The 18,900-nt window shown below is 37.6% G+C and overlaps 1 protein-coding gene across 1 annotated transcript in view; it reads right to left on the bottom strand.

Moving 5' to 3' along the window:
* Tnks2 (tankyrase 2) overlaps positions 1-18,900 on the bottom strand; it is a 58,186-nt gene that overhangs the window by 10,680 nt on the left and 28,606 nt on the right. The window contains exons 12-21 of the mRNA XM_028773479.1: positions 16,702-16,873; positions 15,289-15,368; positions 11,467-11,612; positions 10,677-10,842; positions 9,463-9,682; positions 7,966-8,075; positions 6,828-7,016; positions 3,824-4,076; positions 2,868-2,950; positions 1,403-1,523 (exon numbers count right to left, since the gene is read on the bottom strand). Of these exons, the coding sequence (XP_028629312.1) occupies positions 1,403-1,523; positions 2,868-2,950; positions 3,824-4,076; positions 6,828-7,016; positions 7,966-8,075; positions 9,463-9,682; positions 10,677-10,842; positions 11,467-11,612; positions 15,289-15,368; positions 16,702-16,873 (1,540 nt within the window). The remainder of the gene's footprint in view (positions 1-1,402; positions 1,524-2,867; positions 2,951-3,823; positions 4,077-6,827; positions 7,017-7,965; positions 8,076-9,462; positions 9,683-10,676; positions 10,843-11,466; positions 11,613-15,288; positions 15,369-16,701; positions 16,874-18,900) is intronic.

Here is an 18,900-nt window from a genome sequence, read left to right as displayed (position 1 = left end):
TTCCTCTTTTGACTGGCATACCAAGTGACAGGTTCCATCCTAGCCCTTCATAAGCATGTGCTAACACACAATGTCCTTTCTTTCCTCACCTCACTCCTTTCCTGTCACTCCTCCTGCTGCTCTTTCCTTCTTCCAAACAGTCTCACTTTCTGTTTTGTTCCCCCCACCTTATTTCTTTTTTTTGCAGGGGGGTGTGAGGTATTGGTTTTTCAAGATGGGGTTTCTCTGTGTAGTCCTGGCTGTCCTAGAACTCACTCTGTTGAACTCAAGAGATGTGCCTGCCTCTGCTTCCCAAGTGCTGGGATTAAAGGTATGTACCACCGCAGCCCACTCTCTTTCTAATTTTATGTAACACATTTTCCACTACCCTCTTGTTCCTCCCCCTTCCCATCATCCCTTTCCTACTTCCATGCCACACACAGAGATTTAAATCTGTGCTCCACATGAGAAAACAAATGGTATTTAACTGAGTCTGGCTTATTTTTATTTAATTTAATAACCTTCAGTGTGATCTAGTTTTCTGTAAATGTTATAATTTCAACTACATAATTTACTACAACTGACTAGAATTCCATTATTTGTATGTATGTATGTATGTATGTATGTATGTGAATATATACATATTTTGTCTATTCACCTGTTAATGGACATATAACCTCGCCCATTTCCTAGTTCTTGTGAACTGTGTAGCTATAAATATGGGTATGCAGCTCTCTGTTGTGTCTAGGTTTGGGTTCCTTTAATTCTATACCCAGTGGTGGTCATGGTGAAATCATGATGGTTTCTAGTTTTACGGATGTGCACAGTGGCTGTACTACTTCACATCCCTAGGAGTGCTGTATCAACATTTCAGTAAATCACCGTTTCTGTTTAATAATAAAGGTAAAATGTGATTTTTGACTCCTAAAGTAATTCACAATTTTTACCTAATTCTGGTACACACAAAGTGCTAACATCTGTTACATGAATGTAATTTGCATTTTCCTTTAGCTAAGTGTTACAAAATGTTATTCTTTTCTAGGACTCTGGCCCATGCTGTTGTAAATTTGGAAAACACTACTTTATCTTATGGACTATCACTTAATCATTCCTAGCATGTGAATATGAGAAAGAAATACCTATGCTCCAGATTGTTTAAAATCAGAACACTTCAGACCTAGGTTAACTTCTAATTATACCTTCCTATTTTCCAAGAGCTAAAATAATCCTAAAATTTCTGTACAAGCCGAGAAACTTTGCTTTGGGTCCTATAATTAACATTAGTATGGTCGGGAAGTTTTAAGTATTAGCAATCCTACTAGTACCCCTCCTATTAAAAAAGCTTTTCACAGACTTCTAAAGTATTATACTGAGGGTTGCCTTTATGTAAACAAACTGTCAACCAGTTATTAAAATGAAGTACCTTGTTGTCCAGAGATCAGTCTTTCAACCCCTTTAATTAGCTTGTGCCGATGTCCATAAGCATTGATTCCAATCTCTTTCAGCTCCTTGTGGCCCATCTCAACTAGTACATCCAAGGTAATCTTAGAAAGGGAAGTGAGCTATTCAGGATGCTTGCTCATTTGGTAGATATTCATATATTGATAGTCTCAAAATAGTCATGTTCATTTCACATTATTTTCTTTTAAGATATATTTTATTATATTAAAGTTTGTCTGTCTGTGCATGCATTACCCTTCAGCCAAAAAAAGGGCATCACAGCCTCCTCCCAATGGCATTACAGAAGACAGTTGTTACCCACCATGTGGGTTCTGGGAATCAAACCCCGTGCTACCTCACCATCCCCATTTCATATTATTTTAAATAACTTTTATAGAAAACAAGACATTAAACTCAAAAAGTTGGAACAAAATAAGTTGAGTCCTAACTGTCCTTCCAAACTCATCTCTCCACTGTTCTTTTCATCGTCCCACATCTAACCTTTACTCAGGGTCGTGCATGGTTCCTCCAGGACCTCTGCATCACTGTTCAAACTCTTACCTCAATTATTTCACCTTCATGAAATTGAAATAATTAATCAATTTATACAGCTTCTATAAAGCCATCCCTAATAACGTCCAGTTAAGATTAAATTTTTCTGTCTTTAGCTTTACTAGAATCTTTGTAAGACTGTAACGTCTTGTGTTTCTCATCTACTCCCTAACTAGATTGCAGGTTATGCAGGTTCACGTTTACAGAACTCGTATGCTGTGACCAATGAAGACAGCAATGGCAACAATGTAAATATTGTAGGGGCCAGTGAGAAAGTTAAGAACACTGCTCTGTCAGAGGATTGGGCTTTGGTTTCCAGTACCCACATGGTGGCTTTCAACCATTTATAACTCCAGGTCTCAGGGATCTGACAGCCTCTTCTGACTTACACGGCACCAGGCAATGCATGTAGCATACATTCTCGCAGGCAAACACTCATACACATTAAAGAAATTTTAGGATGAATAAATACATGTATTCTGACAGAATACTTTAAACTGGGGGTACTCAGAAAAGCACAAATACATGGCTGGCACATTTCCATTCTTGTCCACAGTAGGTAGCACAGGACTGAGTCAGGAACATGTAACTAAGGAGGATGCTCTATTTCTACATATTGGTCAATTGTTAGATAAGGCACTAAGTGAGATTCCAAGGTCAAGCCCTATCAAGAAGTGACTGATTTCCAGTCTCTTAACTCTCAGAGCTGTAGTACACAGAACACCATTACACAGTACACATGGCATCCGGGAAGCCCAGGGTTCAGTGCCCAGCACTAAACATAACAGATACCCTTCAAAAAATTTCCCAATAGCTTAGAAGGTTTAATTAATTTTAAGCATTTTCTAGATTTTTCTATTAAACACTAAACCAAACAACAGAATTCACCTACTCACCTGTTCTCGCTCAAATATATCCATTAAGTGCTCAAGTCCAAGGTTCCTTATGAACTGAGTTATACTAAAATCTATTCCTGAATCTGGGAGGAATAAAATTTCACATCAGAGTATTGTACAATGACACAATGCTACAGTACAGCAATAGTACTAACAGCCATTTATGTAACACTAAAAACTAGCAAGAATCCTACAACTGTGCAGCCCTGGCTATCCTGGAACTCGATGCTTGCCATTCTGGCTGCAAATTCAGACATCCACTGTACAGGTGCGTGCTCTCATGCTCAGCTTAAACAGTTAACTGGCTGTGGGTGTTCTCAAGTTTAAACATTTGTTTTGTTTTCATTTAAAAATTTACTTTTCACCTCATCTTTGAAAATGAGTCTTTCAAGATCAAGTCTTTCAAGTTTATGAAAAAAGGTTTTACGATGTATGAAGTACAAACAATGTGACAGGAAAAGGCTGACATCTAAAGAATGGGTCATGGCTGGTAAGATAGCTCAAGTGGGTAAGGCACTTGCTATGCAACCCTGACAACCTGAGTTCAATCACTGGGAAGGAAGGACAGAGTGATTTCCAGGACAGTCAGGGATAAGTTCTGTCTCAAAAAACCAAACAGAAAACAAATGAAGAACCTTTGATACAGAGTTGTCCTCTAATCTCCACACACATGGCACAGTACAAGTTTGGAAACATGCACACACACAAAATAGCAAACAATAAATAAATAAATAAATGTCAGCACCACATTCATCAGTTTTTGATTTGAAAGGCGTTTCTGTAGGAATTCCATTAATATTATTAATAGATGAAAATAAAAGATGACTATTCCCAGGCTATTTTAACTTATTTCATATAAAGAGTTGTATTTAAGAGTTAAAGGATAATTTCCTACCACTCTAAATGACAAACATGGAGCTACAATGTGAGTTACAGTTATTTATAAAAACTCTCACCCTCTTTTCTCTCCAAACCGGTAGCACCTTCTGTTGTACTTGAACTAACTACTGAAGAGAGTTCAGAAAAACTTGCAGATAAGTTGTCGAGACTGCTGGCTGCAGAAAGGCTGGATGGGCTGGATGGGCCTGAGGACAGAGCATCTGCAGTGGCTCCCGGGCTCCTCACGCCACTGAGCACCTGAGGTTTATAGCACGTAGGCAGAGCAGAGGGGGGCATGGCTGCTGTCAAGAGAGCGCTGACATCATCTGCCTAGGACACAGTACAAGGAGATGAAATCTGTCATAAACATGGTCTACAATTCTTCTATGCCTGATAAGATGCAATAAAAACAGGATAAAACCTAGACAATTCACACCAAGTCTATTACCATTCGACACTGAGAAATACTAGAAAATCTTAAAAGTGAAACAAACAGGCTGATAAACAGCTAGCTAAATTGTCACTAAATAGAAAACACACTTCAGAACACTCTTTCCAGATTACATGTCATTAAACAAAGAAACTGCTGAATGTTGCCAAGTATGAGGAACAAAATGCCAATTCTGAGATCACGACTGAAAGGCACTGAAATTGATTACAGAACTACTAATCTAAAAAGCAAGAGCTTTCCACCCTATTATAATTAACTCTGACATTAACAACTCAATCTATACAGAACTTTAGCAAACAGACCACTCATTTGTATTTTTTAGAAAAAAGTGATTTATTACTCAAAATGGAGAAAACCCTGTTTTGTGTTTTTAACAAAAGATCATTTTACTCAAACTGCTAGGATGACAAGAGTCTCTAAATTCAGTGTTATATCCACTTTACTAATGACCTGCAATTATTTACAATGCTCAATTAAGAAACTAAGTAATGGGCTGGAAAGATGTCTCAGTGGAAAGGGCAGTACCTGATGGCCTGAGTTAAATCCCTGGTACCTAAAAGGTGGAAAGAGTACAGACCCCCACAGTTACCTTTTGACTTTTATAGGGACACTGAAACACATTCCAATCTCCTCTCCAATAAAAAAATAATATTAAAAAGAAGCTAAGTAATCACTAACAGGGATGTTTCTGGGTTATTCATTTAGTATCTACCCCCTTATCTTTTTCTTCCTCCTTAATTTGTGCACCTTTTGACCCTTTGTTTGTGTATAGTATTTGCTGACATATAAAAAAGACCATTTATTGGGTACATTTTGATATGTGAAGCTATTTAAAGGCTTTAGATATTATTACAATGCTTACTTCTCTAATTAAGCAGACATAGTTTATCCCTTGTAGATGTTACTTCTAAACTTTAGAGGCTAGGCAACTAGAAAGACTGCAGCTTGAAGTGGTGGAGGCTGGAGCAGCAGGGCACACTCATTTCACTCTGAAGCTCATGCGTGCTTTCACTCTCTCAAAACCATCTTGATAATTTTATTCTGTGGGTATATATGACATAGATATGATTTGTATATGTGCATGAGTGTGCAAATCAGTGCACATGAAGGTTAAAGAAGGCTTAGGTGTGGATCCTCACTTTTGAGTTCTCACACTTGTGCAACAAGTGCTTTACTCAGTGGTTCATCTCCTCAGGCTCTGTGCATATTGTCTACAGCTTTCTATCTTCCTTGTCACTAATTCTATCAACTGAATCAATGTTTTGGGAGGAATAAATTCTATATGCTTACTTCTAAACCAGGTTGGAACCAAAGAGACATTTCCAAGAAACCCCCATGCAAATATGATATGGTTAGTCTGCCTGGAAACATCGCTTTACATCTGAATGCAGACAAACTAAATCAGTTTTATTATTCCAATTGGTTGGAATAAAGAAATCTCTCTCCATAGAATACACTATCTTTTCCAACTCAAAGTGTTTCTGGCAGGGTGTGGTGGCACATGATTGTAATCTCAGCACACTCAGGAGGTAGGCAAGAGATGCATGCAAAGGGCTGGAGACGGTTCAGTAGTTAAGAATAAACGTTGTCCTTCCAGAGGACTCAGATTTGGTTTCCAGGAAAAACATCAACTAGTTTACAACCTTCTGTAACTGTAACTCCAGTTACAGAGTATGTAACACTCTCTAGCCTCTGCTGGTACTTGCATGCAAGTGGTGCACGGAAACATGCACACACACGCGCACACACACAAACACGCACGCACACACACATCTTAAAGAAAAAAAAAGGGGGGGGGTGGGTAGGAGACTCCAGGCCAGCCTTATAAACAACAAGTTCCAGGCCAGCAAGGACTTCATAATAAGATCTTGTCTCAAAGATCCAGGGAGGAGAAAACTTTGAATCCTGCTACTGTACTGCTCTGGTTAATGACCTCAGTGGCAGAGGCAAGAAAGCACTCCTATTCCAGTGACTGACAGATTCAGGAACTACAAAGGAGGCTCTTTTATAAGCAGCCATGGAAAAAGAAAAACACCTACAGTTTATTTTATAAACCTTCAAAAACCTTTTATGCGTTAATTTTATTTGTATGCATGTATATGTATAGGTTCATGTGTGCCAAGATGCTCGTGTAGAGGTCAGAAGACAACTTATGGGAGGCAGTTCTCTCTTCTATCAGGTGGGTCCAGGAATTGAACTCAGGCCTGTTAGGCTTAGCAGCAAGCGCCTTTCCCAGCTGAGCCATCCAGCAGGCTCTCCCAGACAGACAGCTTTTGTAGAGTGAGCAACAGCTCTGGGAAGAAGTCGTGAGTTAGGAAACAGGATCTGAGACTACACTTTGAAGGCAATGCCTTTAACTGGGGAAGTTGGTTAAGACCTTCAGTCTAGAATGTCATGCACTGTAACAGCATTTACAGAGGACCTGGGCCTGTTGTTTCCCAACTACTGTTCGTTTTCTCATGCCCAAAGTATTACTTAGAATACAATAACTGATTAATAACTCTATCATCTATATATCACAATACCAAACAATTCCTAAATTTAAATTTGGGCTAAAACCATATTCACTAGGCAGACATTTTATACATGTCATGTGAACTTTCTGATTTTTCAAAGAGCCCATCACTTACTGAAACTAAATCTAAAGGTGTTTGTCCTTCTTGGTTTTTAAGAGTAGGATCAGCTCCATGGGCCAACAATAAAGCACAAAGCTGTGTCCGTCCCTTTTGGGCTGCTTCATGTAACGGTGTGAAAGCCCATTTGTCCGTGGCATTGACACATGCATTGTACTTTATCAGTAAAGCTGCTACGTCTACATGCTGTAAAAGAAAATATTCCTGTTACAGGTGGAAATAGTTTATGGAACTTTACTTCTTAAGAAACTGGTTCTGATAGGAGAAAGGAAGATGGGATAAGGGTTCTTATGGGGGGGGGAGAGGAATGGGGGAAGGGGATAACATCTGAAACATAAATAAAATATCCAGTTAATTAAAAAAAAAAAAACTGGTTCTGAGCTGGGTGTGCACTCAGGAGGCAGAGACAGGCAGATATCTGAGTTCAAGGCCAGCCTGGTCTACTACATAGTGAGTTCCAGGACAGCCAGGGCTATGTAGAGAGGCCCTGACTCAATCAAACAAAAGAAAAAAACAAAAAAACAAACAAACAAAAAACCTGGCTCTGTACCTAATCTCTTATTTCCAAATTCTGGAAATGAAAAGCTATTTCTTCTCAGCACTGTAATTTATGGGTAGTTGCTTCAAAATTACAGTTCAGCATTCAATGGTTTTTAACTAATTCAGTATAGAACTCCATTATTTCTAACTAATTCTTGTAGTATAACTGGTGAATGTCAATTTACAAAAACTAGCAGCCTTCCTTAGTCTAGACCCCTGACAACGGCCAGTACTGATCGGAACCTCAGGGTTGCTAGGAATCAGTAAAAAAAAAAAAAAAAAAAAAAAAATTCGAATCTCTAAAGATTCCTAATGAAACCTATGGATTTTCTGACAAACACACACATACACGCACAGACACACACACACCAGTATTTCATCAAGTAAGAGACAGGATACTACAATGCCAAGGATACTACAATGAAAGACAGAAATATACTGCTGTGTCATCCTTATACAGATTAAGAACTAAAACATCTATGTTGTATAATGTCTTATTTCTTTGTGAAACAAGAAGCCACACCAAATTCCAGGTGAACCGTGTGACATCCACTTTGAAAATCATTTAGGTTTTTCAAGATAACTGAGAACTTACTCCATATGATGCTGCATTATGTAAAGGAATGAGTCCTCCTTTGTCCTGGGCATTCACATCAGCTCCATGTTGCAACAAATACTCAGCAACTTCCAAATTATTATAACCAGCTAATTCAGGGGGAAAAAGCAACATCACTTTCATTTGTAAATATAGAAAAATCACCTATCACCCAAATATCTAAATATTTATAGATATTAATAAATCTTAGGTAAATCTCATTATTATTATTTTACCTACTGGAAAAAAATCTTCCACTGGACTAAAATATTAGAAGCTTCTGTTGTTGTTAGCCATTGGTTTTGGAGACCTACCAAATTATAGAAAGATTTGTCTATCTTTCCATTTAAAATTTCACTACTAAATGCCTTGTCTTTATGGTTGTTACATATAACATGCTAAACTCAAGTGTATGATCCAATGGTAAAGAAATCACAGGCACCCAATCATCTATGTGCAATCAGGAGCATCCTTTCTCAGGAGGTTGTAGAGACAAGCTTCAACCTGAAGACAGAGCTTAGGAGATCTCTCTCTCTTTGCAGGTCAGTAGAGTAAGCTTAGCACTGTTAAAACCAAAGAATAAGCTTACTGCTTTGAAAGCATGACACAATCTATTACCTGTCAGTAGGCTCAGCAAGCTCTCTTACGGCAAACTGTCTCTAGATATCTCATAATTATAGAAAGTAAATTTGTAATTCTCTAATATAAAAATGATAATGGTTTTAAGTTTTATCATGCTAATTTTAATGCATGTCATTCCTTTGAAGGATCTGTGTGTGTGTATATACACGGGTGAGTCATGGAAGTGAAAGGTAAATACAGCGTTTGCCCTATTGCTCTTCACTTTTGTTTGGTTGGTTTTTTGCTTGTTTGGTTGGTTGGTTTTTCGAGACAGGGTTTCTCTGTGTAGCCCTGGCTGTCCTGGAACTCACTCTGTAGACCAGGCTGGCCTCGAACTCAGAAATCCACCTGCCTCTGCCTCCCAAGTGCTGGGATTAAAGGTGTGTGCCACCACCACCCGGCTGTTTGTTTGTTTTTGAGGCAGGTTTTTTCTGTGCAGTTCTAGTAAATTTGAAAGGTGCTGGGATCAAAGGCGTGTGATACCCACAGCTCCCACCAACCGTTCTTCCTGAAATAATCAGTACCACAGGAAGTGAAATTCAGCTAATGGCTTAATGCATGAATACATACACTAGGATAGAATGACAGCTTTGATAGATAATTTGACTTGCATCTTTTAAATTCACTTAGAGGAAATATTTTAAACAAGAATAAAAATAAATTATAGGCCTGCTAAAATGTCTCAGCATGTAAATGTACCTGCTGCCAAGCCTGACAACCTGAATCTGATCCCTGGAACCCACATGATGGAAAGAACAGACTCTAGCAAGCTGTTCTGACCCCAGATCCCATACCAACCCCCACTAAAAAGTAAATAAAATAAAAATTAAAGTAATCTTAGATGTCATCATCTTAAATCTAGTTTCCCTCATTTACCTGCCAAATGTAAAGGTGTAGAATGTCGACCTTGGGTATCACGGCAATTTACATTATCAGGTGAAGACAATTTCTTTACTCTGGCTAAACAACCTTTCTTAGCAGCATCTAGCAAAGCTGCATCACCTCTAAGTAGATCTTGAATATCTGTATCTCCATCTTTAACGAGATCCAAAGGAGTATTACCATCTCTGTTTTTCTTTGTAGGGTCTGCACCATGCTAGGCAAGAGAAAAGAGGGGGAGGAGGGATGGTAGGAAGTGCTTAGTGCTTTGTCAATGAGAAAATAATGAGAGCAAAGATTGCTATTGTTATTATTATTAATGCTTAAATATCATAGGCACCTGGAACCCATTATTAAGTATGTATATCTAAGAACAAAATCTACAGTGAAAGTTTACAGCTATACAATTTTAAATTTAATCATTATTCTATGTATCCCAGATCGGTCTGAAATTTGCTCTATGGTTGAAGATGACCTTGACCCATAGACCTTCCTGGCTCTACTTCCTATACAATGGTTTATGTGGTGCTGGGAATACATCCCAGGGCCTTGCTTGTGGATGTTACACAGGCATTCTACCAACTCAGTTACATCTGAAGCCCCCACATTAAAATTTTATGTAACCACTGACAAAATGTCTATTGTTGACTGAATTACCATACAATGAGAGGTCGAAATTTTCCTTTTCTAAAAAACAGGGTCTTAACTGTGCAGCCTTGGCTAGCCTCTTGGAAATTAACTCACTCTGCGTCCCAGGTGCTGGGTTTTAAGGTGCATACCACCACATGTAGCTGCATTTTGCCTTTCTACAAATACTGTATTATGAATCTATGCTGAAATATTTTACAGCAAAGTATCTGTATCTATTAGACCAGAACCATCACTTTCATAGAAGGTTAAACAAATTGAGCTTAAAAATCACATGAGTCAAGTAATTTGAGGTTAGATTACCAAACAAGAAAGTTGGACAGCAACTAGAACTATCACACAATAGGTTGCTATTAAATAAACTCCATGCTGATAAATATACAAGTAGATTAAAATATTAAAATGTTCATGACTTCTTTTGAATTTAGATTTTGAAATCTAGTTTTAGTATTAGAAGACTTTCTCTTTCTACTTTCATTGGTTTAAGACTCCTATTAGTGTTATCTGAAAGACAACTGAGACTTGAGACGACTGCACTGTTCATAGCAAGTACTTAAGCTTACCTGGAGCAGAAGTTTGCAGATTTCATATTTTCCTTTTGCTGCAGCTTCATGTAAAGGTGTGAACTTCCACAAATCAGCTACATTAACTACTGCTCCATGCTTGACAAGAAGTTCTGCAACTTCATAGTGTCCGTAGGAGCATGCATTGTGCAAAGGAACAAGACCTCTGAAAAGTTAAACAGCGAATTAATCTCAGTAATTATACTAACCAAAGACATTTATTTCTTGAATTACCTAAGAGAGTATTCTGGTCATACTCTGTAAAACTTAAGTCTATGGAAAGCAGAAGACTTTTTGTGGGTTGGGGTGGTCAAAATGTCTTAAACACAAAGAAAATGATAAACACTCACATAAAGCATTGTGTATTTTAAACAAAAATAATTTCAAAATAAACAAATTTAGCTTAACCTCAATGACCACTGAAAACTTATCAGTATGAAAGTCACAAAAATGAATTTCCCATGGCAATTATAAAATAACACGACATTATATGAGTTAATTTTAATGTAAATTTGAACCACCTGCATGTTTTTTGTTTTTAAAAGAAAGGGTCTCATACTGAGCCAATACTAGTCTCAAACTTCCCCAATGCTTGGAGTTAAGGTGTGGACCACCATGTTTAGCATAAACTAGTAACTGAAGTTAATAAGCTATCATTGACCCAATTTTAGGAAATAATTATATGTTAAAACAATGAAGTAGTTTTATGATTTATCATAGAAGTCTTCTTGTATTTTCCCAAAAAGGTCCAATAAAGGTATGGTAGAGAGGTGTGGCAGGTGTTTCTCACCCTTTGTCTTTAGCATGCACATCAGCTCCATGCTGCAGCAGATACTCTACCACAGACACTCTGTTGTACCCAGCTGCAAAATGGAGTGGTGTTGACTGGCGTCCTTCAATGTCTCTGCAGTTGACACTCTGAACAGTACAGAGTTTCTGTAGGATTGAACACAGTATATACATTCATTTCTCATGTATTGTTTTAGCATAATTTAACAGGAAAGTTAAATGTATGCCTTATTTTCTTATTATTAAGTAAGTATTTCAGAAACTATTCTTAATCCAGCTTCTCATTTACTGAGATTTCTTCTGGTCCTCTCATGTATGATTACATTTTCTACTTTTTTTGAAAGGTAGTAAACTTTTCTACTTACACATTGATAACCTAACTTCAAAGACTAACTGTAACTACCATTTGGTGGTAAACACAGGTAGTAGTAACATTAGATCTCAGCAGCACGGTGAAGAAAAATTCAGAGTCCCATATCCACATCTATAGTTGGAATCTGCATTCCAGGTGTGGTAGTATATGCCTGTTATTCCAGCATTGGAAGATGAAGGCAGGAGGGTTATGAGTTCAAAGCCAGCCTGGACTCTGTAACACTTTCCAACAAATAAGTAAAACCCCACAGCAAATCTACATTTTAATAAGACCTATCTATAAGCATATTAAAAGTTTGAGATATAATACTGTAGACCAGTGGTTCTCAATTTTGATGTACACTGGTCTAATCTCCAAATTTTGTTCAGTGTTTGGGGTTGTAAATTTGCATTCCCACCAAGTTTCTAGGTTACTTAGTGATAAAGGGACTACATTTAAATCAATGACTCATGCTGTACTAAATATAATGAATGAAGAAAATGTTTCTGGTTATATGTGATCTTGAAGAACTAAAGAAATAGTCATTAAAATTATTTTGCTGTGTTTTTTGGTTCAGATGAGTAAGTCTAGCTCAATCAAAAGTAATACCCCAAATATTCTTGAGAATTATGCAAAGAATTTGGGAGAATATACAGACCACAATACTTAAAGAGTCAAAAGAATATCAACATAAAAACAAAATAAAACAAAACAAAAACCAGATTAAGTTCAGTAGCCACACTGAACTGGCAAAGCCCTTCTGAGTTTATGAAACTCATTTGCTAGATTTAATGAATGAGGTTCTGGTCCCAAAGCAATGTTTTAGTGGGTCTGAGTGTTTCCACTGTGAACCAGCTGTTGCCATATGTGGTTAGTTACCAAAGATCATTTTAATACCCTTCACTTTACTTTGTCCAGTTAATACAGTCAGGTTGCATGAGTAAACATCACCCAAGAGACAAACTTTTGGCATGCCTCCGAGGGACTATTTAGATTATGTTAATCAAGGTAATTAGACCCACTTTAACTGTGGATGATACCATTCTATGGGCTAGTGTCCTAGACTCCTAGATTGAATAAAGAGAGAAAATGAACTAAAAATCCACATTCTTTGGTCTCTGCTTCCTGACTGCAAATGTAATGTGAGAAGCTATCTCAGGCTCCTGCTGTCATGCTGAACTAAACTGTAAGCTGAAATAAACCCTTCTTTCTTAAGTTGTGTTTGTGAGATATTATAGGTATCCAGAAAATAAGGTAAGGGGTGTCCTTCCTTAATACAATGGCATCATTTTGATTTCTGAGTCCAATTTGTATTTTAAATTTATGTCTTCTAGGCTCCTTCTTAGAGGAATACCACTGAAAACAAAGTTCATATGTTAAAAAACAAACAAACAAACAAACAAACAAACAGCCTAATGTAAAACCAAAACCACCACCAAAAAAGCAAATGGGGAAACAAAGCTGGTCTCAAGCTAACAATCTCCCACTCAGCCTCCCAAATGCTGTGGAAAAGCCACCACTTCTGTCAATGTTTAGTCTTATGCTTGTTACATACATTATGTTCTGTAAGTCAATGAACATTTACAATTCACCAGGCTCCTTACTCTCACACACATAAAATCATCTAGTTTAAAATCAATGTCTCTAATTTTATATGACACAAATCACTTGACTCATGAAAAACAAAATCAGAAAGCCTTGTTACATGTGATATCTGTATTATTTGCACTGGGCACAGTAGAGTATCATGTTTACTCCTAAAAAGCAATTTCAATAAATAAATAAATTCAGGGCTGGCAAGATGGCTCAGCTGGTACAGGTGTAAGCCTGGAAACCTGAGGATGGTCACTGGAACCTCTGTAAAGCTTGAAGGAGAAAAAGCACAGCATGATCCTCCCAACACTGAACCCATTTAAAACATCAGTGAATAACTCTCAGAGCTCTAGAATGAGACCAACATTTTTAAGTCTTTTTTGTCGTTGTTGAGACAGGGTCTCACTGTAACGCTGACAGACCTATTATGTGGACCAGGATGGCCTTAAACTCATTCACGCCCCAGAATGCTGGGATTAAAGGCTCATCTAGCTTGTATATCTAGGCAATCTTTTAGAAAAGATATTAAAAAAAGAAATCCATACAAACCTATAGAAAATCTACTATGTAGAAATTAGAGAAAATTATTTTGAATAGCCATTCTACCAAACATTTGGCAATATAAAAATTAGTACATACAAGTGTTCACTCAAATTTTTAGTCTAATTTTGAAAAGTCTTTAAAGAAGAAAAAAAAAAACCCTGGCTTTCTCCCCTGCTAATTTTAAAAACTGAAACAACATTTAATGCAGCATTAAAGACTACCTAGTTCATGAAATAGACTAACCAAAAAATTCTGGTTTATATTTTGAATTTAAGTCCTGCTCTTTCAAAACATCAGGCTTTTGGGTTATTTCCCTAGATAGACATTTCTGTATAGAACATGAACACACAGTACTAGCAGTATGACATCAATGTGTGTACAGCACAAGTCAAAACAGCATCTGAGGGGAGGTGGCTCTGGAGAGACTGCTGCTGGGACGGGACAGACAAGAAACTGGATGCTCTGTGGGAGAAAAGAAATTTCCAGCCCAGCCAGGCAAGACTGCTTGTTCCGAGCAGCGCCAAACACTGTGCTCACACAGTACAAACAACTGCCCCATAGGCAGATGGGTAATGGAATAATGAGTAAGCGAGCAGAAGCCTGCGTGCAGAAGGGCACTCGGTTCCTTTTGTTTGTGTGTCAAATACAAACAGTAGTAGAAAGCAACACACACATACTTTCTTCTTTATCCTGGTATTGCTTTTGGACAGGATCTTCTTAGGTAGCTCAGGCTGTCTTTTAAACTCTTAAATCTCCTGTCTCAGCCTCCCTAGTATTTGGAAAATAGGTATACACTAATATGCCTGGTACATATTTCTCCTCAAAATATTTGTATTAAAAACAAAAGGTTATTTTATGTGTGTGAATGTTTTATCTGTGCTCTATACCCTGTGTGCCCAGTGCCCATGGAGGTCAGAAGAGGGTGGTGCATCCCTGGAACCAGAGTTATGTACGGCTGATTATAAGCCACCATGTGGTTGCTAGGAACTGAACAAAGGACCTCTCCAAGAGCTGTAAATGCTTCTAAATTCTGAATGGTTTCTGCAGCTCCTCATTCTCCTGTTATAGGGACAAGTGAGTTCTTTAAGACAATTGCATTTGATACTACATGAAGAGCATTAAATTTGTGAATGTGATTATCTTCTAAAACATATATGAAACTAATATTCTCCACTAATACACACTAATGCCCTCCCCCATCGGTGTTTCTTATTTCCTACTCCAGAATTGGTATTTTTATCCTTTAATAAAGCTCTTTGCTATAACAGCACACATTAAACAATGCCAAAAAAACCCCACCAATTAAAAATTAACAAAAAACTGACTGTATCTTACCTTTACAGTCTCTACATCACCAGCCTTGGCAGCCTCCAGCAACTGTCTGTCTGCTTCTGAGTGACCTAGTGAGACGCCCTCTGAAAAGAGAGAAGAGTGGTTAGTTTCCATATAGAAGAAAGAAGATCATCTTTTACAAAAGCAGTTTTTTGAGTTTGCTGCTTACATAGTATTGTCACAGGGAAAAACACTAACTAATGCTAACAAAACTTTTGAGAATACAGACTGAGCAAAAGATATATATGTGCTAACTCTAAAATGTCATTTAAGCCATATAAAGAAACATTAACCAAAGTCAACGTTTTGCATGCTTTATAACCAAGCCCTTTGTAAGCATTGGCAGAAATCTAAACATGGTTCTGCCATTAACTTGTTTTCTGAATTGGCATAAATTACTTTAATTTCCTGACCCTCAGACGTTTTTCAAATTTAAAGATTGAAGTTGGATTAGCAAGTAGCTAGTCATTTTCAGTTAAAAATTCTGAAAAGAGTTATGTACAACAAATGAAGTTCCAGGTAAAGATTTAATTATAAAAATTCAACCTTGAAAGAACTAAAAGAAACCAGAGATAACTGTTTACATCTTAGGATAAACATCCAGAACAGTATATCAGAGAAAGAACCAATGGCAAAACTCCTATTAAAAAAAAATGAAATAGATAAAGCCAGAGACAAAATGCAAAGACCCACACTGTTAACATGACATCAGAAGAAGCATACATACCCAAGATCTAAAAATTGAATAAAGCAAGCCCAGTGTTTAGGGGAAGTATCACCAGAACTGCTATAGTTTTTAAAAAACAAAACAAACCAACCAACCAAACAAACAACCCTATCTTTTAATCTTTTCCTGACTCTCCCACCCCACTTTGGCATGGTGGGTGTGCATTGAATATCCAAGGGAGCACTGAGCTTATAACCTTTCAGCCTCAGCCTCTTTAATGTTGGCATTAACCGTTTCTCAATGCTCAGCTTCTTAAACTTGAAAGAAAGAGCAGGGGCAGGGGTGGGGGGAGAAAAGAAAAGGAAAGCAAGAGGGAAAGGGAAGGAAAACAAAAAGGAAAGAGACGAGAGAGGGTCTCTGTAACCCTGTCTGTCCTAGACTCGTGCCTGCCTCCATGAGCCAAGTCCTAGAGTTAAAGGCGTGTTATCATCATGCCTGGCAAATCAACTTTATCAACTTTAAACCTGAGTGCCCTGTATTTATACAGAGAAACTGGGCAGAATATGCTACTGAACGAAAGTCATAATTATAATTTAATGACATTTAAGTATCAATATAATGATCTAAGAGTAAGTTAAGAAAGCTAACATTTCTCAAAAAGTGTATTACCAACTTACACAGCACACCTGCTATGTGAAAAATCTCAAAGGTTAATCTTTACCACAGAATGTCACGCAAGCTCTTACTACCTTGAAGCAGCTGCTGCACATTTTCATTTCCCATTTGCAAGGCGGTGAAACCCTGCAGAGATATGATGTTTGGATCGCACCCATAGCTCAGGAGCAGGCGGCAAGTCTGTAGATGACCACAGTGTGCAGCTCTGTGCAATGATGTCTGTCCAAGACTGTCCAAAGCATTAACCTTAACAAGACAGAAAGCACTGAAATTAGCATTGTGGTGTGCACACCTAAAATCATCCAGTTGTTTACTTAATACCACTAAGTCTCATTTAAAAAAACAAAACAAAACAAAAAAACAAATCAACTATCTAGTGCCAAAGTAGGCACTTTTTTTCTCAGAACTAGAGTACGAAGTCACCATTCCATTTAGACTGGTATCAGAATAAAGATCCAACTTAGAATGTGGGTTGTCAAGTATAGTAAGCTTATATTTAAGTAAGTTTAAGTTATGTTTAGCATTAAAGTGTTTATAACTTCGCCCTATTTAGAACTAAATATTAAATGAAAAAGCTGCATCCATGAAATTTTATGGGTTATTGAGGTATAGAATTTTTACCATTGACTCCAAGATAAGCAACAGCCAAGGACAAGCAAGTCCAGAGCTGAGTTAAGTACTGAAATACTCATTTCTACTTAATTACCTTCTATACCATGCATCATGTAGAATACTTATATGAACAGCATACTGTATACCCACACCAGAATACTTGCCAGCAATACAAAGGCACTGTTGACATGGTGATCAATCTCCAAATCACTAACCTTACATTAAGGAATACACATTTGTGATAGATAAATCTCAGACAGACAGCTGTGAGTGTTAGTAGAGACTGCCTGTGATGAAGCACTGTTGTGGACTGAATTCAGGGTCTCACACATCGAGACACTCTACCAGTCAGCTATCCACCACTTGTTTCTGCCTTAGCCTGTCCTTTAATAGGTCTGGGCACACCACTGTACGCATTTGTTAAAATTCAGCAAATGTATAATGAAGACTTGCATATTTCACCCCATATAAATTTTGTACTTAAAAAAAACCACAACTGTATATAATCATCCAACTCTAGTGATGTATGTACATGGAGTATTTAGTATGTGCACAGTAATCTTCAAATGTGTCAAGAATAAGACATGTTGATGGATGGATGACATAGCTCGTGAAAATATCCATGTACTGGGCACATAACTATTGTTTTGTAAAGTTCTTTGAATTTGGCTATATCTCTGAAACTCTTCACAGTAAGATTACCTCTAAGACCATCATTTCCATTCTGCCTCCTTATCATGAAAATAATTCTTTAATAATTAACTAATCCTATGTTCATCAGTGTCTTTTGAGACACTGGACAACTAATATTCATGTCGTCAGAGAATACTTGAAGATGGATGCAGCAAGATCTCAATGAGCACAAAGCTAAAACATGAGAGTCTATGATAACAGAACTGAAAACCTATTTTAAACACTCAGGGCAACCTTTACTCACATTCCAAATCATATTTTTGAGTAATATACATTAGGGTGAATAATGTTTGTTGGTTTGCCTGGAACTTCCTCAGTCTTCACGCTATGATATGAGTTGGTCTCTAATTACAACTGTCTCAATAAGTCTAACTACTCGGATTCAAGGTGTGTCTGTATACTCCTCAAAAGTAATGTGCCATATATAAGACAGAAGCAGCCGACAGGAAGGCACACAGCGGACAACAAATGAGGATGCCAAGCAGTCAAGCAGAAATGAACTTTATTTTATTCAGTAACGTACAATAGGAAAAAAAATCACGGTTATACATTATCAAGAACTTCTCGAAATCAGAGACTAGGACATTAAAGGTAACAGAAAAAGAAACTGAAAATGCTACGTGACCCCTAGAGTGGGTAGAAATCCAAGGAAGGACAAGTAAGAAAACTGACCTGCAGAACCCAGTGAGGAAAAGGCCCCAGGCCACTCGGGGCCTCTGTTATTTCTTTTCCGTCACTCACAGCAGCTCCATTGCTGTACTATACTGGATTTTCACTAAAATTTTTCTTTGAGGAATGTTAAGTCTTTGGATTAAAAACTGGAAACTATTAACTGTCATTTCTGCCATGTACTCCTATTAAAGTTTTAAAATTTATTATCATTATATTATTATTTGTGTGTGTGTGTGTGTGTGTGTGTGTGAGAGAGAGAGAGAGAGAGAGAGAGAGAGAGAGAGAGAGAGAGAGAG

This window comes from Grammomys surdaster, unplaced genomic scaffold, assembly GCF_004785775.1.
Source record: "Grammomys surdaster isolate TR1022 unplaced genomic scaffold, NIH_TR_1.0 229, whole genome shotgun sequence".
NCBI lineage: Eukaryota > Metazoa > Chordata > Mammalia > Rodentia > Muridae > Grammomys > Grammomys surdaster.
This window is presented reverse-complemented; position numbering and strand designations above follow the sequence as displayed.